At 37.1% G+C, this 25,708-nt stretch overlaps 3 protein-coding genes and 1 pseudogene across 4 annotated transcripts; 3 read left to right on the top strand and 1 right to left on the bottom strand.

Moving 5' to 3' along the window:
• Positions 1-1,327: 1,327 nt before the first annotated feature.
• LOC110767565 (Pectinacetylesterase family protein) lies at positions 1,328-5,883 on the bottom strand. The gene is made up of 13 exons (XM_021971144.2): positions 5,350-5,883; positions 5,139-5,221; positions 4,302-4,431; positions 3,473-3,552; positions 3,190-3,276; positions 2,929-3,053; positions 2,782-2,842; positions 2,622-2,681; positions 2,462-2,539; positions 2,269-2,374; positions 2,028-2,176; positions 1,676-1,786; positions 1,328-1,586 (listed from the first exon to the last, which is right to left on the bottom strand). The coding sequence occupies exons 1-13, from the start codon at positions 5,519-5,521 to the stop codon at positions 1,557-1,559; spliced, it is 1,272 nt and encodes a 423-aa protein (XP_021826836.1). The 5' UTR covers positions 5,522-5,883; the 3' UTR covers positions 1,328-1,556.
• A 2,596-nt stretch (positions 5,884-8,479) lies between these two features.
• Positions 8,480-11,335, top strand: SPPL1 (SIGNAL PEPTIDE PEPTIDASE-LIKE 1). The gene is made up of 4 exons (XM_021971287.2): positions 8,480-8,618; positions 9,248-10,184; positions 10,466-10,666; positions 10,997-11,335. Exons 2-4 carry the CDS (start codon positions 9,390-9,392, stop codon positions 11,111-11,113), a joined length of 1,113 nt encoding a protein of 370 aa, XP_021826979.1. The 5' UTR covers positions 8,480-8,618; positions 9,248-9,389; the 3' UTR covers positions 11,114-11,335.
• A 449-nt stretch (positions 11,336-11,784) lies between these two features.
• Positions 11,785-16,777, top strand: CPSF100 (cleavage and polyadenylation specificity factor 100). Of its 2 annotated transcripts, none has more exons than XM_021971365.2 (18): positions 11,785-12,021; positions 12,108-12,276; positions 12,389-12,485; positions 12,570-12,696; positions 12,813-12,928; positions 13,135-13,229; positions 13,344-13,495; positions 13,626-13,683; positions 13,767-13,874; positions 14,015-14,267; positions 14,793-14,977; positions 15,237-15,329; positions 15,430-15,528; positions 15,639-15,770; positions 15,864-15,908; positions 15,996-16,163; positions 16,255-16,329; positions 16,434-16,777. In XM_021971365.2, exons 1-18 carry the CDS (start codon positions 11,873-11,875, stop codon positions 16,533-16,535), a joined length of 2,223 nt encoding a protein of 740 aa, XP_021827057.1. In that variant the 5' UTR covers positions 11,785-11,872; the 3' UTR covers positions 16,536-16,777. The 2 variants fall into 2 exon arrangements, with proteins under 2 accessions (XP_021827057.1, XP_021827058.1); XM_021971366.2 differs by having other exon boundaries at positions 14,796-14,977.
• A 3,979-nt stretch (positions 16,778-20,756) lies between these two features.
• Positions 20,757-22,923, top strand: LOC110767752 (cytochrome P450 89A2 pseudogene; annotated as a pseudogene).
• The last annotated feature ends 2,785 nt before the right edge of the window (positions 22,924-25,708 follow it).

Here is a 25,708-nt window from a genome sequence, read left to right on the forward strand (position 1 = left end):
AATTACCAATCTTTTATCAAATTTCAAAGTGCTCTTTTTATGTTTTCCTTCTCTCTCTTTTCACTATGGCTTATTATCACAAAACGTCCCTGACGTTTGTGAAACTATCACATTGCATCCTTAAAGTTTTTTTCTATCACTGATGGTCCTTAACGTTAATATAGGTGCTCTTAAATAGTCCTTCTGTCAAAAAAAACTGTTAAATTCAGGGATATAATCGTCAAATCAATCCAAAATTATAAAATATATATATAAGTTTCTCTCTCCCCTCTTTCTTTTCTGTTTTCTTTCCTTCTCTCTTCTCTGTCTCTCTTTCTTTTTCTCTTCTTTCTTCCTCTCCCCGAGTTCAGTCATCTATCTCCTCTTTCTTTTTTATTTCCTTCCCTTCTCTTAATCAATAAAACGAACCTGCGTATTAACTTTCAAGACATCAAGAGGCGTGATTGCAAGATGGGTAGTGCCAGCACTGAGCATTTCACCAACAGTGCAGAGCCCATAATATGCAGGTGAAAATTCTTCACACAGCCTCCCTTCAACCCTTCTCATGATCTTTCCTTGTTCCCAAACTCTCTCACTTCCAATCTCAAATAATCACATTCCTACAAGCTCCAGGCCCAAGTGGACCAAAACCCATTTAATAGATTCTTCAGTTGGAGCTGGGTCAAATAGAGAGAGAGAAAGAGAGAGAGAAAGAAGAAAAAAAGAAAGACAGAGAGAGAGAGAGAAGAGTGAACTCGGTGAGAGTAAGAAGAAGAAGAAAAGAAAGAGAGAAAAAAGAAGAAGAAAGAAAGAGAGAAGGGAATGAAATAAAAAAGAAAGAGGAGAGAGAAGCCTGCACTCGGGGAGAGGAAGAAAAAAGAAAAAAAGAAAGGGAGAGAGAGAGAGAAGAGAGAAGGAAAGGCAACAAAAAAGAAAGAGGGGAGAGAGAAACTTATATATATATATATATATATATATATATATATTATAATTTTGGATTGATTTGACGATTATATCCCTAAACTTAACATTTTTTTTAACAGAAGGACTATTTAAGAGCACTTATATTAACGTTAGGGACCATGAGTGATACAAAAAAACTTTAAGGATGCAATGTGATAATTTCCCAAACGTCAGGGACGCTTTGTGATAATAAGCCTTTCACTATTATTACTACCCTTCTAAATCTCTTCTTGTCTTATTTTAACTCTAAATTTTGTAGTAATAAACTATAATTGGAATTTCTTAGTGTGTATATTTAACAAAGTACATTTAATTTCAATCAATATATTTTGTGCTAGTATCAGTGATGAATAGATAGTTAATGTTATATGTAAATAATAGAGTATAGTAATCAAATTTAGGGATTTTGTATTAACTAAAAAATTAATTCAAATGTCATTTCAATATTTGAGGGTGCCCCCTCTGTACAAAGTTTCTAGCTCCACCACTGCTTGGTGGTGACAATGTTGGACCTAATAGCTCTATGTATCACTGTGTATTGTATTGTATACTTGTATTCTAGATTCTTCCTTGTGAACCTTCCAAAGAATTTTGTCTCCTTGAAAATGTTGGACCTAATAGCTTCTCAAATCTTGTACAAGGGCCTGCAAAAATATATTTTCAGGTCAGATCTATGGAATTAATAATTAAGCAGGAATTAATTATTAAATTGCATAATGAAAAACATTATTACTTGAGTTGATGGTATAAGGTTATGGCAGGTAGTGTCACAAGGATACGGGCAATCAATTTCCTTTGTTATCCTTCTGCTGAAGTACCAATCACCTACTGCTTCTGCAATGGTCTGGCAAAAAGCAAAATCACAGTTTTTACTTAATTAAGACCTTATGAGCCTACAATACAAGAAATACTTCCTTACACCCGTTGCATTGTTCCCTTTTTTTTCTATCTCTCCTCTATTGATAAGTGACACGAGGAGAGAGATAGGAAAAAAGGGACAATGCAAGGGGGTTAGGGGAAGTTTTTCTCCTGCTATAACCTTCTGTAAAAGAATAATATACTTAATTAAGATCTTAGGAAATTACCTTATTGTGAACTCTTGGAGAATCTGCAGAAAACCATGTGTCTTGAGACTCACTTTGGCAGTGAGCAAAGCATGAATTTATGAACAAGCCTCCTCTTCTCGAATATTTGTAGAACAATCCCATAGCAACAATCATGTCACGCCTGAATTCTGAAAATTAAGAAAAACAATGATATTTCAGCTGAGCAATTAGGACTTTTGCAAATTTAACAGTAAACTAGTGTAGGGCAGAATTGAAGAACCTTGCAATGTATTTAACTGTTCAGGATTGCATGCCGCCGGATTCAGTTTGCAACGGTTCCAGTGGCCGTGTGGATCAGCTGAAGATGGCACCAATATATGATGGAACTGTGGACATTAACAGCTCTACTAAATATTCAAATTTGAATCAAAAGTTTGCAACTGTCACATGAACAAGGCATGGAGAATTTGTACCTGATAAACATCATAAGCTGAGTTCAATATGAAAAATGGTATTGTAATGAACTTCAGTGCGTACTGTGGGAAGAAACACTGCATCCAAAGAAAGGCAAATGTTAAAACCATGTGATTGCTACGAAAATCTAACAGCTCAACGATGCTACGAAAATCTTACCAACTCGGGAAAATCAAGGGAGCTGGCGGTGCAGTTCTCATCCAGATTCTTCTCTACCCCCTGCCATGCATACTTCCAACGTGTGAATACATATTTTTAAGAAAAATACAAATATACAAATAGAGCAAAGATTTGTTTTCTTAGGCATTAGTATTGTTACCTGTAGAGAAACAACATCTTTAACGAAATACCTCATGGTGTGATTCGAAGTTATATCTCTTCTGCACTCGAGAAAGAAACGAAACATCAAAATTATGCATTAGCTGCAATCTGCTTTGAACTTGGAAAATGGACAAAGCTAACTTACTCATCAAGAAAGAATCCAGCGTCACTCAAGCATTTCACACTGGCATTGCTTGGTAAATATTTAGTGAAGTTGTTACAATGCAAAAAGGATGCTAAACCCCCAGCAGAACATCCTGATAACAGAGCCTAGAGCAGAGAAGGAATGTAATAAGTAGTTGAATTTGAATATCTAATTTTATATCAAATATTTTAGCAACTTGTTTGATCAGGTTTCCTATAAAAATAGAAGAAACTGAGGGGTGGGTTTTATTTATTTATTTACCTTTCTTGCTTGTCCTAAACCTTTTGGTAGAAGATCAAGAATGATAGCTTCCCAAATCTTTTGCCCTCTGAAATAGAGCAACGATGTCTGTAATTCATTTCACACGCGCATTCAACACATACATGCAAAGAACTGATCAGTTGATTAAGTATAAGAAATCGGCTTTTTCGGTAGATTTCAACAGCATGTTGAGAGATTGTGGATAAAGTGAAGGTTACTTAAGAATGTTGGAAGGAAATATTTGTTGAGAGAGAGAGAGAGAGAGAGAGAGAGAGAGAAATACCCCATTCTTAAATACGGCATCTCCAGCAAATGAAGCTCCATCGCAATATCTAAGCTTCACACGGTTCCAGTTGTAAAAATCTGGTTCAAAATCAGAACATAACAATTTCAGAATTGAGTTCACTGCAAGATTCTATCTTTTGTTGCATGCATCATCAGATTCATGTCATGTGACTCATGTATGGATCCAGATTATGTTTACAAATTATAAAGCTTTTATCAGGACATGTAATTGATTATTAAAATTATTCGAATGATTCAATGGTGGGAGCTCTCAGCTAAAACCAAGTGGATACAACTAACTATGCCATGAAGCTTTTAGAGCTACTACTGTAAATTGTCAGCCCAAGCAGAGATTCAGACCTTCCAACTGGACACAGGTCAATGTGCACAATAGGACAAAGGCTTATGCGTTGCCATGCCCTTAAACAGTCCAAAGACAACAAGAAATGACAACACTGGAGAAAGGCTGGAAGGTCGGCTGATCAAAAGCTACAAACTCAGAAAATAGCTGTCATCACTGTAATAATCACGTGAAAGGGACAATTAAGAAAGCGAAGGAACATGGACTGTCCGCCATAGAAACTTCACCATACATAGATAGGAGGGGGATTCGAACACAGAACTGGTGTAGGGGTAACTACTTTTAACCACTTGGAAAAGCTCCTTGAGACTGATGCTTTCATCCTTTAAATAAAGTGACTTTTTCTTCTTCTTATATTTAAGATCAATTATGAAAGGAGCAGTGTCGTAACATGTGAAAATGTGATGACATATATGGACCACAAGATGAGTCAATTAAATCATGCATTGAGAACATGATGACGAACCTGGATTTAGAGATGCATTATTGCTTAGAATTCCAGAGAAGACCTCCCACTTGGTCATGTAGCGTGTTGATCCTCTACGGCTTTTGGCTCTCTCCAAGCATGATTCTATGTCATTGCACCACCCACCACCCTGCGTTTAGTTCATATGGATATATATTATCCTTCATGATCATCAATGCAAAACTTCAAGCTTTTCACATTGGACCCCACACACCAACTAACTTACCTAACTGATTTACATAATTGAGTTTCTTTAATAATATGGATCATGAAATTAACATTGCGTAACACATAAGTGAAGAAAAACACCAAATAAGTAGTAGAGGCCCAATGGACCACTTTTGGTACAACCACTCAATAACAATAACATTCCCCTAGAATATCTAAAAGGACAAAAAATATAGTCATAAATTAAGTCACTTAGTCACGGCAATAAGTCCACCCTTTGGTCGCCTTCTACATCTTGTATTAAGAAAAAATATATACATAAACCACTAAGAAGAAGCCACGTCACAGTGCGGCGAAAGACGCCGACAGCAGTGCAAGATGTCTAGTAACGTGCACGGGACACCAAGACAAGCAATAACCAAACTTTTAGTCTGCGTACAGACTTTTTTTTATAGGACTTTTATTGCTAAGAGAGAAAATAGTGTACTAAATTCATATACTATATACGAATATTAGAATTCGAACTTTGATTCAGAATTCGAACTCAAAATCAAAGGATTAAATTCTTCAAACAACTACGCTAATGGTCCTATGCAGACTTTTTCTATTTTTAAACTCTGAATTTGGTTCCGAAGTTTTTCTTAAATAATAAAAAACAAAAAGAAGTACCTCGAACTGTAAAAGCCAGTTTCTTGCTCCGGCCCCGAATCCTCTGTGCAGGTGATACGCAGGCAAACTCCCATCCAAGCAAACTACGAATATTCACCCACCGCCGCCACAAACAAAAACAAAACAAAAAACAAGTTAATAATAATAAAAATTTAAATCTGTTTTTCTAAATACTCTTGTAGCTGGGTGAGATCGAGAAGAAGAAACTTACAAGCTCCCAGAGCCGGAGCGTTCCGGACCAGAGTCATGTTGACCAGGAGCCGCCGCTCGGCCGAGTAAATGCACCGAGGCAAGCACGTTAGCAGAGCCAGGGTGATGGCGACCAGTACCGCGTTCGCATTCATCGTCGTAGTAGCCGTGCGCTCTCTCTTCAACTTTAACATTGAGTTTTCATGGCCATACAGAGATATACATAGTTGGGATTGGAAAAGTGGAAACTGTTACTATAAAAATACAACGACTCTAGTTGCTAAATTCATTGTAAGAAATTTATAAATAAATAAAAAAGGCAAAGTAGGAAACCAAAATATGAGCTGTTATTTCGTAGCTAATCTCGGGCTTAATTTAATTTAATGAGAGAAAACTGACGTGTGTTAATTGACTGTTAAGACGGTGACGTGAGAAAGGAGTCAGTGCTATTTTTTGGCTCTGGATCTGATAATACAAGGAACATTGAGAAACCGAGAGAGAGTAGGAGAAGATTTGGTTTAGGAAAATATGGAGCGAAGCAGATACGGACGGAGAAAGGAGTTGGAACTTGGATTGGAGGAGGCGCTCTATAATCCAACTTGGGTTGGGTTTTATGGGGCCCACCGCCTAAACTTATTTAGAAGATGGGCCTAGCGATGGCTAAATGTATTATGACTTTGACGGTGAACCCAGACCCAAATGGGTAACTGGGTTGGTGATAAATTATTCTAACCCACTAGCCTTGAATTTTAGTCACTAATTGGTTTGTCCGTGACTGGCGGTTCTAGATTTTCAACATCTCATTAATTTTTTTATTTCTTTTTATTTTATTTTAATATAAGTGATACCCTTAAATTATAGGGGAGAATGATTTTTCATACACACTACCTAAGTGACATAGGAGTTCGAACTGGAGACCACTAGTCTGCAACATCTCATCAAATTTTTTAGTTTGGATCAATTTGGTTTTGGGTCTAATTGGAGTTTTGTGCTATAACTTACTTTTTTTTTATAAACAAAAATGAAGTTATTAACAAAATAACATCAATATGACCCTAATTACATGACACGTTATTGTAAGTTCTGAGGATAACAACTTTCATTGCGTCATACTTTAATTTTTATGGTATGATTGGGTTATTGGGTTGGTAATTAGGATGTGAGGTCTCACAATAATGCAGATGATTAGACAAGTGACTTGCAACTAGCATAACATGCTTCATATTGCATTTAATTTCCTTACCATAATGTTATTTAATTGCTTTAAATTAGGATGGTGACTTATTCGCATTCATATCAATCAAGTCACACTCCATTCTTTATAATGGCCTATTTAGATGTCAGTCGGTTTTTTAACCCGACTCAAAAATTCGTTAAATATGTTAGAAGTTGGAGCCAATGGTTTTCAAACCCTTACCTCCAACTTACATACTCAACCATTTACCACCACACAAACATGCTTCCTTGTTTAAGTATCATATTGCGAATATATTTAAGGGGAATGGTAGCAACCTTCTCTCTAACCTTCTCTTTTGGACCTTCTTCATTTTTAGCATGACATGTATCACTTAATTACCCTTAAAACAATGCCATTAAAAACTTTATGCATCATATAGGTCCCATTTGTTTTTTAAAATATAATAAAATAATATGATATTTGGCATTTCAGGTTGAGTTAATTTTTTTCCAAAGTGTCAAATTGCCATATAAGCCATCAAATTCAAATTTAATATTTTGCATTTGACATATCCCTTAGAGATGCTCTTAGGAAACCTAACATCACCCTAACAATAGTTTTTTCCTTACACTCCGCCACCTCTTCTACCTCATCTCCATCTCTCTCATGTCTTCTCTCTTTCTTCATGTCTCTCTCTAGCTCTCATCCCTCTCTCTCTGCAAAAATAGATTGGTAAGAGGTTTGTCGAAAGGATTTGCCTTGACGATATTGACAAGCTTCCTCGAGGCGAGAAAAATTGAAACTCAGCAAACCGACGACACGCGATGCAGTGGCGATTCTATTTTTGGGCTATACTGACGATGTCCGTCAGTACTCGGATGCGTGGAATCGGTTCGGTACCCCTAATAATAATGCTTGGAGTCTCAACTATCCTGCAATAAATTATGATTGCTTCCAACCTTATATAACTTTCTCTTTGGCATATACCATGGTCGTTTTAATCTTGATAAAAAAAGTAGCATAAATTTTTATTTTCTTCCTATAAGTAACATTATATATATATTTTTATTATCTTTCAAATTTATGCCAATAATAAACCGACGTATGAATTCAATTATATGAAGTGCAATAAATTTTAAGTACTTATGGGAGGTGGTGTTTCAAAGGGTAATACTATAAGCATAAAAATAATAAAAATGAGATAGTAAATTTTTTATAAAAAAAATGCAATCTTTACAATCAACGCGTCGTTACCCTTTCAGTACAGACTAGGCCCAATATGCCAATCCAGCAATTCCTCTGTTGTAACTTGTACCCCCAACAAACCCAACCCAAATATGACAACGACATAAGATGTAGACCATTATAAACTTAACAAAGAATTATATTATTTTTTTTTGGTTGATCAAATATAAATATTATGAGTAATGCTATTTGGACACACAACATTGACACCTGCTGATGTATCAATGTATCATTTGCTGAACAGAAAATGAGGAGAAAAGAAGAGCAAATGATACATTGACACATCAGCGGGTGTCACTAAGTATGTCAATGTTGTATGTCCAAATAGCATTACTCAAATATTATACTTCGGCCGTTATAATTAATAATTCTCTAATAAGAATGTGGAATATCCCAGCATAAAAAAGAAGAAAAATAAAATTAGATATTTATAAAAATACCCAATTCTATACATGTATTTATAAAAATACCTAAGCACTATTTAAACATAGAAACATACCTAAAATGGGTTTTGGGTATGTGTGTAATGATGAGTTTTGGGTATGTTTATAAATGGGTTTTGAGTGTGTATAATGATGAGTTTTGGGTGTTGGGTATTTTTATAATTTCAGCCCCCATTTTGGGTATTTTAGTGAAACTCCCAAATAAAATCTCTAATAAGGATGTGAAATAAAAAAAGTTTAGAATGTGAAAATTCATATTGCAATCCAACCCCTGTATATGCAAGAATACCGAGCAACAATGTAAAAAAGAGTTAAAGTTATGGGGCCAAACTGAAAATTAGAAAAAGCCCATTGTATAGCTCCGAGAAAGGGGACCTGCTTAATCAGAGAGCAAGCAAAGGTTTTTCGAGCTCCTCCGAGTCCAAGGTTAGTCCTCCCACCACCATATTCAACAATCTGTATTATAAACTAAAATTTCTCATTCCAGTGTGCTTCTTGTCTCAGATCTTTAGTCTAGCTATGGTTATATGTAAATTGCTAAAATTCTGCGTGTATCTGGTATTAGTTTTACATTTGTTTGCTTGTTTGTAAGGTCTAGATGTTTAGTTTTGTCAATTTACTGATGATTGTTTTTATCTTTTGCGTTTTGGTAAAAACTGTTTGGTTGATGGGAAAAAGGAAGGAGAGGAAATGACAATTTGAAATTTTGAGACTCACCCTTTGGCTGGTGGATGATAAAATTGGGGAAAAAGAGAAGAAAATGTTAAAGTTTTACACTTTTGTTTGAGTTTGGTTTAGGTTTCAATACGGAATTGCAAAAATAGTCAATTCAACTTGTCCAACTGTTGGTGCCAAGTACAGCTGAGTTAGGATTTTGCAAGAAAGCGATGCAAAACCAAGTTTTTAGATTTTAAAATCCTTTCCTTGTCCCATTGCTATAAAATGGTGTGCTAGATATGATTTAGAATAGGGATTCCATTCCATGTTGTTTGAGAGAACTTGGAAAGTAGACAAGAAACTCTTAACATTTTTCTTTTGTCATTATTGTTTTGCAGGTTGCATGGATTTCTCTGCTCAAGTGTCAGACGGAGAAGCATTGCAACTTTGGTTGCGAATGCTGTGACTGATAACGTTTTTGGTGTGCATTAAAATCAAGTTTGAGATAAAAATTGGAACAATTTGCGTGTTCAATTAGTTATGGAGCCCCTCTGGAAGCTTTTGTATTTGCTGGAGCCTGCACCTGTTTCTCTAATTGTAACAGCAGTAAGTGTGACTTTTGGATCTGCATTTCGCGCTCTTAATTATGGGAAAGAAATGGAGAGAAATCGTGATTTATCAGAAACATCAATTACATTAGATAGGTCCCAAGCTCTCATGATCCCAGTAATGAGCTCTATAAGCCTGCTTTTGATGTTCTACCTGTTCTCTTCTGTCTCACAACTCCTCACTGTATTCACAGCCATTGCCTCTGTATCCTCCCTATTTTTCTGCCTATCTCCTTATGTAGCCTATTTGAAGTCACAAATTGGTTTTGCTGACCCGTATGTGTCAAGGTGTTGTTCCAAGTCATTTACACGAATCCAAGGGCTGTTACTGTTCTTATGCATTGGTACAGTTGTTGCTTGGCTTGTTACTGGACATTGGGTATTGAACAATTTGTTGGGCATTTCCATATGCATTGCATTTGTGAGTCATGTCCGTCTTCCAAACATCAAAATCTGTGCAATGCTCCTCGTCTGCCTATTCATATATGACATATTCTGGGTTTTTTTCTCCGAGAGGTTTTTTGGGGCGAATGTCATGGTATCAGTGGCAACACAACAAGCTTCAAACCCTGTTCACACTGTTGCAAATAGTTTGAGTCTGCCTGGGCTGCAAATGGTAACAAAGAAGTTGGAATTGCCCGTGAAGATTGTGTTTCCCAGGAACTTATTGGGCGGACTGATTCCTGGAGGAGCCAGAGACTTCATGATGCTTGGTCTCGGTGACATGGTATGACATCCTTTTTTGTCAATGCAACTAGTGTAACTTACGCTAAGTATTGATGGCGTGTTACTTTTGATTTTTGCAACAATGCACTGCCCTGATGCATCCTTATTTATATTTATAGTTTACCTTGCGAGATTACGAGTCTACGGACTATAAGCATTTTGTGTTAATCTAGAGTTAGTATTTTCATACAATCATCATGCATATTCCTTTCTGGCTAAGGTACTTATGTCCTGGAAGTCTCAAACAATTTTAAATTTTATTTTCTTCATGTTTTATTGCAGGCAATTCCTGCTATGCTTCTGGCATTAGTCCTATGTTTTGATCATCGAAGGAGCAGGGATTCGATAAACCTGTTAGAAATGCATTCCTCCAAGGGGCACAAATATATTTGGTATGCCCTTCCCGGATATGCCATTGGACTGGTTACTGCTTTAGCAGCTGGCGTTCTGACCCACTCACCTCAACCTGCTCTTCTTTATCTTGTAAGTCTTTTTGTTGTTTTTAAAGTTTATTGCTATTGTCTGCTATTCTCTCATGAGAGTTGATGGATGTTGCCGCTTATAAGGTTCAGTTCTTTGGTAAATCGTACATTTAACATTAAGGTATGGTGCTCTGGAAAATTAGGGGGTGCTTTCTGGACAAAATCATACCAAAATTGCATTGGCAACATTTGGTCATGACTAAGAGAGTTTACCATCGGGCTTCTTTTGGGTTGTTTTAGTTGTTGGAGTAATTTGATTGAAGATTTGATTGCACCTCTTGTTATTGACCATCTCTTTTTAACTTTTCCTGCAATTTGTCAATGTATGTAGGTGCCTTCTACGTTGGGACCAATTGTTTTCATATCTTGGATAAGGAAGGAACTAGCAGAGCTATGGGATGGACCCTTGCCAAACTCGAACGATAAAGCTCACCAGATAGAAGTATGAGTCACTTATAATTGTGGTCTTGCACCAGCTTAGTGCTTGCTTGCAGACCAAATTGAAAGTTGTACATTCACTTGGAATTGGAAGTCCTATATTCCTACTTGAAAACCCTGATAGGAAATTAGCAATCAGTGTTTTTGTTCAGACATCTGATACTTCAAATATTCCGGTTCCAATTCTTCGACATGCTATGTATGGAAGGAAATATATGCGTTGATCTTGTCATTCCTTATTACAAAAATCTCTTTGAAATAAGAAATTGGATATTTTCTTGGTAAAAACTGATCTAGCAGATGTATCAAAACGTTGGAAATACCCATTAACATCCGTTCCCAACCTTAACCTCAGTGGTTCCTGCTTCCTTCACATAATGCTCTCTATGCATTTTGTGACCATTCAACCCATGAGTAGAAGAAAAAGAAAGAAACAAAGGGCCCGAAAAAGAAGTTAATGGCTTCTTTTGAAGAACACTTTTTATTTGAAGTTGGGCTGGCTCTGTTGCCTGACCCGTTGGTCAAAAAAGTTCACATAATAAAAGGGCCCAAAAAGATAAGCAACTAAAACGACCTCGTTTTGGAAAACGACTTATCGTGTTTCATTCAAGAAAAAGGCAGCCCGAAACGACGACGCGGAGCTGTTTTCCCAGCAAACGACATCCTCTAGAACCCCTCCCTTTCCTTCACTTCTTTGAATTGAAACATTTCTTCTCTCTCTCTCTCTCTCTCTCTCTCTCTCTATTTGCAGAGAGTTACTCAGAAGAAGATGGGAACTTCAGTTCAGGTAACACCGTTGTGTGGAGTGTACAATGAGAATCCATTGTCGTATTTGGTGTCAATCGATGGCTTCAACTTCCTCATTGACTGTGGTTGGAACGACCACTTTGACCCCTCCCTCCTTGAACCCCTCTCCAGGTCTCTCTCTCTCCCCCTTTCTTCAATTCAATCTCTTGCTTTCTTTTTTACTTGCAGAGTTTCAATGGCTGAATTTTGTTGCGCAGGGTAGCTTCGACAGTAGATGCAGTGTTACTCTCACATCCAGATACACTTCACCTCGGTGCACTTCCATACGCCATGAAACAACTCGGCCTCTCTGCTGTCGTTTACTCCACTGAGCCTGTTTACAGATTAGGTCTTCTCACTATGTATGATCAGTACCTCTCACGCAAGGTGAAATTAATTCATAAAGCAAAATATTCTGCTAATTCAAAATTGTATGTATTTATGCTCACCATGTATTTATAAGTTTCTGACTGAGCTGAGATTTATTAAAAATTTGCAGCAAGTATCGGATTTTGACCTGTTTACGCTGGATGATATTGATTCTGCTTTCCAAAATGTCACCAGACTAACCTATGCTCAAAATCATCATCTTTCTGGTATGCCCATTATGTATTATTCATAATTCATATGCAAAGTATTGGTGGAATAAATATAGATATATTAATGTATATAGTTTATAGGCAAAGGAGAGGGAATTGTGATCTCACCCCATGTATCTGGGCATCTCTTGGGTGGTACTGTCTGGAAGATAACAAAGGATGGAGAAGATGTTATATATGCCGTGGACTTCAACCATCGAAAAGAGAAGTAATTTTCTACTCTTCTTTCAACTACCTGTGACAATTCAATTATATGTATGTGTATATGATGTCTGGCGTAAAGAAAGATGATTTTGAACTGCTTACTGCTGTGATTTTCATCAGGCATTTGAATGGAATTAATCAAGCATCCTTTGTGCGCCCTGCTGTTCTAATAACAGATGCCTATAATGCTTTGAACAATCAGCCTTATAGACGCCAAAAGGACAAGGAATTTACAGGTACCTTGCGAACAAGGAATTTTAGCTACCTCAAGATTTTTGTCTTAAAAATTGTCATCTACAGTAAAATTCATGTTTGCTTGTCTTCTTTATTTTCCCTTTTCCTGTTGTAGAAACATGCATGGAATGAACAAGTATTTATACTTTGTGAATGAATGAGGTTTTATTATTCTTAGTCTGTATTTTATTTTCTGGTTATTATTTAGATACCATAAAGAAGACTCTACGATCTGATGGAAATGTGTTACTACCTGTTGATACCGCTGGCCGAGTTTTGGAACTTGTTCAAATATTGGAATCGGTTAGTAGGGGAGACATTTTTTCTTAAAATTAAAAAATTTGTATTGACAACACATAAGTTTTGTCTTGTCAACTATACTATAATGATTTATATTGGTTCTTCCATTAATTGCAGTGTTGGGCAGATGAAAATTTGAACTATCCCATCTTCTTTCTAACATATGTTGCATCTAGTACAATTGATTATGTTAAAAGTTTCCTCGAGTGGATGAGTGATTCTATTGCAAAGTCGTTTGAGAAGACACGGGAGAATGCTTTTACTTTGAAGTAAGTGGTCTCATTTACTATATATGTTAACTCACGACAATTTGAAATTTTGAGTCACTGACTTTAGATACTATTGCAAATTACTGTTGCTGAACAATCACTTACTAAGTATGTTTGCTAACCCTTGCAGGCGTATAACACTTTTAGTTAACAAAAGCGAACTTGACAGTGCTCCTGATGGTCCGAAGGTTTACAATATATACATTTTGGAGTATTTTATCTTTAGTTTGCCTACTAGTTTGAATGGCATTGACGTATGCATCACATACAGGTTGTTTTAGCATCCATGGCTAGCTTGGAAGCTGGTTTCTCTCACGATATATTTGTCGAATGGGCAACTGATCCCAAGAATCTTGTGCTTTTTACAGAACGAGCCCAGGTATAATTCGGACATAGGTTCTTGACATAACTATCCATGTCAGGCATTTAATGTTATTATTAAAATGTATGTTTTACTCATATTCATTTCTTTTTTCATTAATATGTACCACACATTGACACCTTGAGCTGTTTATGTAGTTTGGTACTTTAGCTCGCATGCTTCAGGCAGACCCGCCTCCAAAAGCTGTTAAGGTTACCATGTCCAAGAGGGTGCCCTTGGTCGGAGAGGAGCTAATTGCTTATGAAGAAGAACAGAACAGAATAAGAAAGGAAGAAGCTCTAAAGGCTAGTCTGATTAAAGAGGAGGAATCGAAATCTGCGCAAGGAGCTGATGTCAGCACGAGTGATCCAATGGTTGTTGATGCTAGCAATACACATTCTTTGCTAGATGGTAGGTGTGAAACAAATTGCAATTGTCTGCTAATCTTTTGAAGGACATTTCTAAGCATTCAAGAAACCTTCTTTGAAGGAAAATGTTCTATTTGGAATGAACATCAAAGAATTACTAGTCCTTTGGACCTTTAAAATCTGAAGCCTTCCAGCAAGTTCGTTTCATCTGCGTATATAACTTTTGCATGTAATTTATGGATAAAGTTTTACTTGGGAGTCGTTAGAGTAGCATATATCTGTTTTTTTTACCAATTTATTCACACACATGCAATTATTGTTAGATGATTCTTCGTTACTAAGCGGTCAAGCTGCTAAAGTGTATTGTTTCATTGTTCCCTAGGATCGGTTTTATCATTGTGTAGTTCCACAATTTTCTCTTGATTTTCTTTTTGAAGATTGATGAGATGATAGATCCTGTGCATTGAGGATTTTTTTTTATACCTATGGATCATTTAAAGTTTTAAAGTACGCAAACTATATCTCATCTATGGTGTAAATAATGAACTTTTGTAATTGTTTGTTGCAGCAGCAGGTCCACACGGTGGTGGGTACCGGGACATGCTAATAGATGGATTCACTCCCCCTTCTACCAGTGTTGCCCCTATGTTTCCCTTCTATGAAAATAATTCTGACTGGGATGACTTTGGTGAAGTCATAAATCCAGATGATTATGTAATCAAGGATGCAGACATGGACCAAGGAGCTATGCATGTAAGTTTTATCTTGAAATATCAGATTCTTTGATTATGGTTCTTTTAAATCTGAGTTATTTAGCTCTCACTCAGTTTGTGATAGTGATGCTGGAAGGTTAAACCAAAACCCTAACAGGGATCCCGATTCTCCAGGGCATGCTAGCCATATTCTGGGCAGGAACATTTTCTCTGCTCCACTATGCCAAATTGTTCTCAGCTTGTAGAGCAGAGATTTGTACATACCATGATGCTTCTGTTTTAAAATTTCATCATCTCAGGTTGGTGGTGATATGGATGGAAAGCTTGATGAAGGTTCTGCTAGTTTGATACATGACACAAGACCTTCGAAAGTAGTAGCGACTGAATTGACTGTAAGTTGAAGTCTGCTAAATTAGTTTATAGTTTTACTGATCTTGATGTTCGCTGAACTAAGTTGTACTTTTGTTTTGTTTTTTTCTTTGTCTAATTCAGGTTCAAGTGAAGTGTTCGTTAATTTATATGGACTTTGAGGGCCGTTCTGACGCGAGATCCATCAAATCAATTCTTTCCCATATGGCTCCTCTCAAGCTTGTAAGTCTGCGTATTTGTTTTTTTCGTCTTTCCTTTTTGCAGTGAAGTGATTTATTTTGGGTGTAGGTTCTACTCTAGTAATTCATTAATGTGTTTTTTTTTGGGTGGAGGTTTTGGTTCATGGAACAGCTGAGGCCACGGAACATTTGAAGCAACACTGCTTGAAACATGTTTGCCCTCATGTTTATGCTCCTCAAATCGAAGAAACAATTGATGTCACTTCTGATTTATGTGCTTATAAGGTAAAATCATAGATAAAAATTTATTTCTTTGTCTGTTGATATGTGACTCAGATTTCACAATTTAATCCATTTCCCATTATGTGAAATATATAGGTGCAACTGTCTGAGAAGCTCATGAGTAACGTGCTCTTTAAGAAGGTAGGCACGAGAGGGTTAAAGTTTACCTTGTGTAGTCTATATCTATATCATGTCCTCCTTACAAATTTGATGTAATTACAAACACAGCTTGGAGATTACGAAATAGCTTGGGTTGATTCTGAAGCAGGAAAGACAGAAAATGGAGCGCTATCTTTGCTACCCCTCTCAACCCCAGCTCCACCACATGAATCTGTCCTTGTTGGTGACTTAAAAATGGCTAATTTCAAGCAATTTCTTTCTGACAACGGTGTTCAGGTACCAAAATTATCTCAACTTCATGTTGCGAAATTTTAAGCTCTAAGAAACTATTAAATGTGATACCATCTTCATCTGATGACCTTGACAGGTTGAATTTGCTGGTGGGGCTTTGCGATGCGGTGAATATGTGACACTACGCAAAGTTGGGGATGCAAGCCATAAGGTAGGTTGGCCAATAACCATACAGTTAGTTATACTGAGAGTGTAGCATGGCTTAAATTTTGGTGTGTAGATGGAAAGTCTGACTTGCGTGATTATGTCTTGTAGGGTGGTGGTTCTGGTACCCAGCAAATTGTGATTGAAGGCCCCTTATGTGAGGATTATTACAAGATTCGGGAGTATCTCTACTCGCAATTTTATTTGCTTTGAGTAGAGAGAAAGAGAGAGAGGCAGACACATCATCTGTAACGCCTTTTGATAAACTTTTAAGAGAATGCAAGTTGTTCTTCAAACACATACTATTTTTTTTACAACTTTTTTACTTGGGTGATATATATATTTTGGGATGACATAGGGGGTTTAAACCCCAACAACCAACACCTAAACAATAGGAAATTGGGTGATATTTTTAACTTATTACATTTATATGATTTCTCTATACACTTCAGATATGATAATATCCAAATTGTTCCTATTCGTTCAACTTTTTGTAACAAATTAAAATTGAGGAAGAAAAAAAAAAATCTATCGTTCTCTCCTCTTCATCATAACATCGGAATAATTAAACGTGTCATCCTAAATTTTTTATTCTAATCAAGCATCAATGAAGACCTTTGAACAAAAAAAAACATCAATGAAGGCCGATCAAATTTACTAATATTAATTGTGTGTGATATTTTGTGGATAAAGTAACATCCATCAATCAAATTTTATAATAAGCCCGGTCATCCTATATTATAACACATATATCTCTTATTTTATTAATACTATTATAACATATATATATATTTTATTTTATTAATACTAGCCTCTCCGCATTTGCTTCCGCGCTGCGAGAGACTTTAAAAAAAAGTAATTAATTAATTATAGAATTAAAAAAAGATAATGGGTAGTTGTGTTCCTTAAAAGGAGGATCCATTATCTGATTTTTCATTTAATTTTAAATTTTTTAAATATAAAAAAAGTGTGAATTTACCATATTATCCTCATTTAATTAATAATTTCAATTCTTAATGTGTGCATCAACCAATAACATTTTTTGGTATTTTGAATGTTTCACTATTCTCTGCCTTTTGCTTTATATATATAGATTATACTTCAAAGTGTAAATTTTTTGTCTGCTAAAAGTGTAAATACAATGGTTGGTGTTGTGAGACCCGAAGATACAGGGTCATGCATTGCTACAATTAAATTTGTAGGAAAAATGGGAAAGAAAGTTTGCATGATAACTTCTTCAATTTAATTTACGTACCCATTGAATCAATTAATGTACAAGTTTGGAAAGTAGAAAAACAAATCCAGTCTCAGCACAGGGCGTCAAGTGTTCAAACTAAAACGCTCTCTCTCTCTCTCTCTCTCTCTCTCTCTCTCTCTTAAAGCCAGCTACTTTGGTTTGTAATTGACATTTTGTAAATGATGATCTGTCCACTGTCATAACTATATGAGAGAGAGGCCTAATAGTCAAATGCATGCATGCATGCATGCTTTGTTCAAAAACTAAGTTTCATGCAACTGACATGTACGTAGTTGTTGCTCACGACGACCATAAACACTATATATGTATGACAGTGACCTCAGAGACCAAAAAAAAACGCAATGCTCAACCTTCACTCTCTCACCTTCTCTCCAACTTCCAAAGCCTTAGAGACCATCGAGCCCAACCTTAACCTTAGATTTGATCTTATAGATTTTATCCTATACGTGTTCAGCCTCTTCGAGCCCTAATAAATCTCACGCATGGTCTCTCTCTCGTCGTCTTTCTCTACTTTCAAGCTCATGCCATGGAATTCCGTGCCTTTAATGGATTCCGATGATGGAACAAATTGATTTGAGGTTAGGCAAAAGTAGTTTTGTTTTTCCTTCAAATTGTGATGTTTGATTTGGGTTATAAGTTATTTGGTTTTGATTTGGTTGTAACTGTAGGTTTTCTGTTCCTTGAACCATAAATCAGAGAGGACTCAGACCTTAGACGAAAATTTGACAGGCACCATCTGACCTCTGCGGCCATCGTCGGTCACGACGGTAGTGTGTGGGCCCAGAGCTCCACCTTCCCTAAGGTTCCTTCCTTCTCCAACTTTCCCTATGAAATTATTTTTGTTTAATTTCATTATTAGATCTGTGCAAACTGGGCTCTGTTTGTTTCCTGGGAAAAAATTTAACGGCAAAGCGAAGTTATTGGATTGCAAATTCAGTTACTTGTAAAACTAATGAATACTAATTTAACCACTTGAGTTCAGATTCTGCTAGGATTCCTTTTTGCATAGGGTGTTTTTGCATATATTATAAGTGGCAGATCCAGGATTCAAAATCCGACTGGGCGAAACTTACATTAAAAACTCAACGTTATGAGTAAATCTCATTAATAAACATAAAAATATACACCTAGTAGGAGGACATAATACCCCTTACCCTCAAATGCATCTCTATACATAAATAAAAGTTTAGCAACAAAAAAAAACCATTCTTTTTCTTTTAAAAAAAAAAAATTTCCAACTAATTCTTTGTTTTCTTGGGATTCGGAATGTGATCTGACATAACAAAAGATAACCTATTTAATCCAACATCCCAACAAAAAATCAAATAAATTCTCATAATAACATCAATACCTTTGATCAAACTGTTGGAGCATGAAATTTCGGGTCCTCCAACAAGTAATCTCGTAATCAATGTTGAGAAGCCGGACACCATCTTCGATTGCCACCAATGAGAGGGGAGTACCTGCAAGAAAACACTCCGACGCTCTAGTCAATGTTCGTTCAGGAATATTGCGTGTAGTCAGAATAATCTCATACCTCTCCCCCCTTATGCTGGGGATTAGTTAGCCTTTTATAAGCATTGAACCCTTGGACTCCAAGTCCCATATTCCTTATTTATCTCCATGCTCAATGGTAGTGGATATCATGTCATTTAATTCTAGGGAGCATGGAGATAAATAAGGGATATGGGACTTGGAGTCCAAGGGGGGAGAGGTATGAGATTATTCTGACTATAGGCAATATTCCTAAACGAACACTGACTAGAGCGTCAGAGTGTTTTCTTGCAGGTACTCCCCTCTCATTGGTAGCAATCGTAGATGGTGTTCGGCTTCTCTCAACATTGATTACGAGATTACTTGTTGGAGAACCCAAAATTTCATGCCCCAACACAAACTTAACATACCAACAAAAAATCAAACATCTCAACAATACCAATATCAAATCAAACATCTCAACAAAATTCCAAAAATCAAAGACCTAATTAATTTCAACAAAGTTAGCAAATTATAATTCATTCTTAAGTAAACACTAGAATAGATTAGAACACATAATTCTAACCTATTTAAAATATATTAGATTCAATGTTGTCATATACAACATCTTAAAATTTGGCGTTAGGTAATTAAAGAGGAGATAATTAAAGAAGAGAGAAATTTTAGGTTATGAATACATGTGGGTTGCTCTTTGGGTGGGCATATGTTTGTATGTTTCACATGAGTTGGCCTATTATATATGGGGTATTTTTTATTTATGAAAATTTTGGGGTAGTTGGTAGCAATCGTAGATGGTGTTCGGCTTCTCTCAACATTGATTACGAGATTACTTGTTGGAGAACCCAAAATTTCATGCCCCAACACAAACTTAACATACCAACAAAAAATCAAACATCTCAACAATACCAATATCAAATCAAACATCTCAACAAAATTCCAAAAATCAAAGACCTAATTAATTTCAACAAAGTTAGCAAATTATAATTCATTCTTAAGTAAACACTAGAATAGATTAGAACACATAATTCTAACCTATTTAAAATATATTAGATTCAATGTTGTCATATACAACATCTTAAAATTTGGGGTTAGGTAATTAAAGAGGAGATAATTAAAGAAGAGAGAAATTTTAGGTTATGAATACATGTGGGTTGCTCTTTGGGTGGGCATATGTTTGTATGTTTCACATGAGTTGGCCTATTATATATGGGGTATTTTTTATTTTTGAAAATTTTGGGGTAGGCAGCAGCCTACCTTGCCCTAGGTGTAGGACCGCCCCCCCGGGTATAGAGATTGATTTTTGTTATATTCATGAATGAAAGGGTTGGATGATGTGAGTAACTCAAGTTTAGGAATTGATTATGATTGGTATTTGGTATAGTTCTCAATGAAATGGTTATTTTGTTCTATGTCTGGTTGCTATACTTCTTTTCCTTCTTATTTTTTATGAAATCGTGTGTCCAGGAGCAAGCAGATTAAATTTTTTTTATTAAAAAAAATAAGTCAAACACGGTGCAATGAAGCCCATAAGTTGTAATAAAATTACTCTTTTACTCTTTTAAGGCACCCATTTGCACGCCATAAATAAAATATATATTTTAAGGCGGCCTTTCGTGGCAGTGTACGCCGTAAATACTTATTTACTGCGCGCATTGCACCATAAATACCCGTTTTTCTTGTAGTGTAGTCACTTTTTCAGCATGGAAACCTGGTTCCTTATCCTCCTCGCCACCCTCATCCTCTGCATCTCTTTCCTCCTCCTCACTCTATTCTTCACGTTCATCCCCTCCTCCATTTCCAAGGGAAAACCCACCAACCAACCCAAACTCCCTCCTGGCCCTCACCCCATCCCCCTTATCGGCAGCTTCTTATGGCTCCAAAAATCCATCCCCGATTTCGAGCCCATCCTCCGAAACCTACATGCCCAATACGGTCCCATAGTCACTCTCCGCCTCGCTTCTCTCCCCGCTATCTTCGTCGCCAACCGCTCCCTTGCCCACCAGGCCCTCATCCAAAACGGCGCCCTTTTCGCTGATCGTCCACAGGCCTTACCCACCCAGAGGATCACCAGCAGCAACCAACTCACCATCAGCTCCGGCGTCTATGGCCCCACCTGGCGCCTCCTCCGCCGCAACCTCACTTCCGAGATCCTCCACCCTTCCCGCCTTAAATCCTACTGTGGGTCCCGTAAATGGGTTCTCGACATTCTCATCCACCGCGTCGGATCCGAGTCTCAATCTCAGACTCAGTCCAAAGCCATCGGAGTCGTCGACCATTTTCAGTACGCCATGTTTTGCTTGCTGGTTTTGATGTGCTTCGGGGATAAGTTGAATGAGAACCAGATCAAACAAGTTGAGTACGTTCAGCGTCGCTTGCTTTTGAGTTTTTGGAGATTTAACTTCCTCAACTTTTGTCCCAAGTTGACAAAAATTCTGTTCAAAACCCGCTGGAGTGAGCTATTTCAGCTCCGTAAGGAACAAGAAGGCGTGCTCATCCCTCTGATTCGAGCACGACAAAACAAGGCCAAAACTGAGAGGCTGAGCAGAAAAGTCGACCACAAAGATGATGACGACGACTTTGTGTTGGCATATGTTGACACGTTACTGGAGCTGCAGCTTCCTGACGGGAAGGAAAAGAGGAAGCTCTCCGAAGACGAAATAGTAAGTCTCTGTTCGGAGTTTCTCAGCGCGGGTACTGATACTAGTTCCACTGCGTTGCAGTGGATCATGGCCAACATAGTCAAGTACCCACAAGTTCAAGACAAGCTCTTTGCAGAGATCAAAGGGGTTGTGGCAGAAACAGAGGAGGAGGTGAAAGAGGAGGTGCTGCACAAGTTACCATATCTGAAAGCTGTGATCTTGGAGGGACTAAGGCGCCATCCGCCGGGGCACTTTCTGCTGCCGCACGCTGTGACCCAGGACGTGGTTTTGGGCGGGCGTTTGGTGCCCAAGAATGGCATTGTGAGTTTCATGGTGGCTGATTTGGGGTGGGACCCAGAGGTGTGGGAGGACCCCATGGCATTCAAGCCGGAGAGGTTCTTGAGTGGTGGTGGTAAATGTGGAGGAGCAGAAGAAGGGTTTTATTTAACAGGGAGCAGAGAGATTAAGATGATGCCGTTTGGGGTGGGGAGGAGAATTTGCCCTGCCTCTGGTTTGGCAATGCTTCATCTCCAGTATTTCGTGGCGAATTTGGTTTGGAAATTTGAGTGGAGAGCTGTGGATGGAGATGACGTTGACCTTTCAGAGAAGCCATTGTTCACTGTGGTCATGAAGAATCCATTGCAGGCCCACTTGTCCCCAAGAGTGAAGTGAGAGAGGGTTTATGGTTGTTGGTGTTATTAAACACTTATATATTAGACTGGAATAAAATATAGGGGTTGACTTATGTGATTCTGTAGGCAGAACAAAATGAATATGGGTAGAATATTTTAGAAAAAGTGACAAGTGAATGGCTAAGTATGGCTGTGGAAGAAATCTCTAGAGCATGACTACTACAAACACGTGGTTGCGAGAAAGTGTCCAAGTCGGTGGACCAAGGCTGAGTCGGCAAATAATCAAAAGGTGGAGTCAACTAAAAAGAACTCCCAAACTAGATGTGGAGTGAACTAATAAACTACCAGCCCAACCTACGTAGAAGCTACCAGCTACCCGACCCAAACTAAGTCATGCATGTGGGGAGTAAACAAGCCAACTCCCAAACTATATGGGAGCAAACAAGCTACCCAAATTAAATATTAAAGTATGTTGAGGGCCAAATAGCCCAAATTAATCTAAATTTAGTGTGATGGCCAATTAGCCTATATCTATGTACTATTCTCCTTCAGTGTAATAAAATTATTTTATTCAACTATTATCGTATTGTCCTAAACTCCTTTACACATAAACCAACAACGGTATCAGAGCAACACATATCACACCTCATAAATTCCAACAATATCTCTCCTCTCTCTTTATTTTTTCTTTCTTTTCCTTCTCTCTCTCTCTCTCTCTCTCTCTCTCTCTCTCTTTCTTTTTTCTTTCTCTCCGCCAGTTTTCTTCTTCCTCTTGTCATGGGGTGATTTTTTTCTTCCCCTTGTCTTGGTTTTTTTGTTCTTTTTTCTTCTTCTTCTTCTTCTCTCTTCTGGCTATAGGACAACAAAACAAGGCAAAATAGCCTTGGGGTCATAGGATAAACATAATCTATTCTGTTGAATTTTATGGTATCTTCTCTACTTTCATTGCTATTTAGCGGACGAACACCATAAGTGAATTTTATACTAGTCTTGAGATTCATGTTTCTAGGATGTGGCGGCATGCATAAGATACAACGAAACTTTGTCACAAAGCTTTCGAGGGAGGGGCCTGTTCAAGAAGCTGAGAATTCAAAAGAGATTGAATAGCTCCTGTTATTCTGTTTATCCAATCCATCCTATCTGCATCATTTTCAGTCTGACCAAAACAGGATGGAAAATGTGGCCTGTCAGAAGAATGCTGTCCCGGATACTTCAATTATGTAGCTACTGATTCAGATGAAATGAAAAAATGCAAGGATTATTTAGCATCATTGACTTGAGGCAAAAAGTATCCTATCTGCCTGCAAGGGGGAGACAGTGACAGTTGTTTTGATCAACATTAAACTAGTTTTGCGGTTACAAATGAGATAAAGAGAAAATGCTATCACATATCAACTTATTATTTCCAAGAGCTAAACTTGAGCCTAGTCGCTTTTTCTCGTGTTTTTCTTAGTAGAGTTATCTGTTAGACTTTGAGCGGGAAAAGAGTCCCAGATTAGAAAGTTATAACTTTCCTACATTCTTTATAAGAGTAGTGATCTTTTATTATAATTAACACAATTGGGTTTTTCTGAAGTGGGCTTTGGACCTGTTGGCCTTATTCAAATTAAATATATATTTTTATATATTTAAGTTTTTGAATTTCAGATAATTTCAATTATTTTGAAATTCAAACTTCAGACATATCTGTTTCAATAGCCAAACGTACGGAGCAAATAACCAACTTTTGAAACCCAATACTTCTCACACAACGCTGAAATGCATTGAGAGTACCCATACTGTAGTTCGCCAGATACCAAAATTCAAGTGCTAGAATTTTGGTTTTGATAGTTGTATCCTGGTGGACAGTTGTCTGCAGAACCACAAGCACAGGAGTGGGGGCGAAATACTATCTAAAGGACATAGCAAATCTGCTAGCCTCTATCATCTCTGCAAGTTAGTATTTTTGGTTAATACAAACTCTTGTATCTTTATTTTTCTGTTGTTATATATTGATTCATTTAAAAGCCTTATATACATACATATATATATATACAGAAATTCTCTTATACGGACATCCGGACGTTATTATCGTGCGGACGCTGTGTCTTTTGTACTACCCCTTTCTGTTTTCTTGCATGTTTACAATAATGAAATAACCAACAACCAATCAACTACTTACTTGCAATGTGTAAGTTTTCAGTGGGGATATTATTCTGAAGCAAAGTCCAAGATCTGTATCCTCTGCATCCACCTTAATTGTTGAGGTGGACAGATCAACAATACGGGCAGCCCAGAATGTTCTCATTAAGTGACGGTACCCTATGTCTTCAACGAAATTAATCTTCCAAACACACCACTGTGATCTTTCAGGTGAAGGCGAGAAGTGATGTGATTGAGAGCCCAATTATGGTGATGGATGCAAGAGAAAAGAAAAATCAAGAGTGCACAAAACCTAACAACATTAAAGAGTATAGCCGATTGGCTATACCGTTTAAATATTCGAATTTATTATATTTAAAGAGTACAGCCGATCGGCTATACCATTTAAATATTCGAATTTATTATATTTAACAAGTATAGCCTTTCGACTATACTCTTTAAATATTCAAATTTTAATTTTGTATCAAAATCCTTCTCGCCGGACCCTCTGCTGCTGACGTGTTTAGATCATAGGGGTGCAATTTGGATTTATTTCGGAGAAATGGAATTGAAATTTCCTCTTCTTCTTTTTTTTTTTTTTTCCCTTCTTAGGTTGTTAGGTTATTGCGTAAATATAATTCATTGTCGTTAATGGAATGCAATTGTTCTGGGTTTATTCTGCTTAATGTTTAGAATTAATAAGTTTTTCAATTTGTTTCAGAGAATTCAATTCAATTGAGCAGTTGCTTGTGCTGCTTTTGCGGAGATCAGCTGTTTAGCAAAATGAAGTATTTGATTTGTTGGTTTTCAATACTCGTTTTATGAATGAAAAATATATATGTATCTTAAATGTGGAAACTTATCATTTTGTGTGGCAACTTTAATCTTGGCAGGATCTCTGTCTCCTATACGGTGTAGAGCTTCAATGATTGTGTTGGTGATGCAGTTCATGCAGAAGCAATACGAACTGCTTTGACCAATGTGGCATCATCAAGTAGAAAGAACACCCCGAGATCTACTGGCTGGACATCATCTGAGGATGAGGCAGATGCTATGGAACAAGATGATGAAGGGTCTTCTTTCATTCTCTTTTCTTTTTCTTCCCAAAGTTAACCCTTTCAATCAGATTTTGTTACAACCATTCGCTATATTTCCTTGCAGTTGGCTGATTAAATATAAACTTGTCACCTTATTATTTACACTATTCAACTTTAGTAAGCTTTTCCCCCCCAATTTAAATTT

The sequence above is a fragment of the Prunus avium genome, chromosome 2 (genome assembly GCF_965620075.1).
Source record: "Prunus avium chromosome 2, drPruAviu1.hap1.1, whole genome shotgun sequence".
Taxonomy (NCBI): domain Eukaryota; kingdom Viridiplantae; phylum Streptophyta; class Magnoliopsida; order Rosales; family Rosaceae; genus Prunus; species Prunus avium.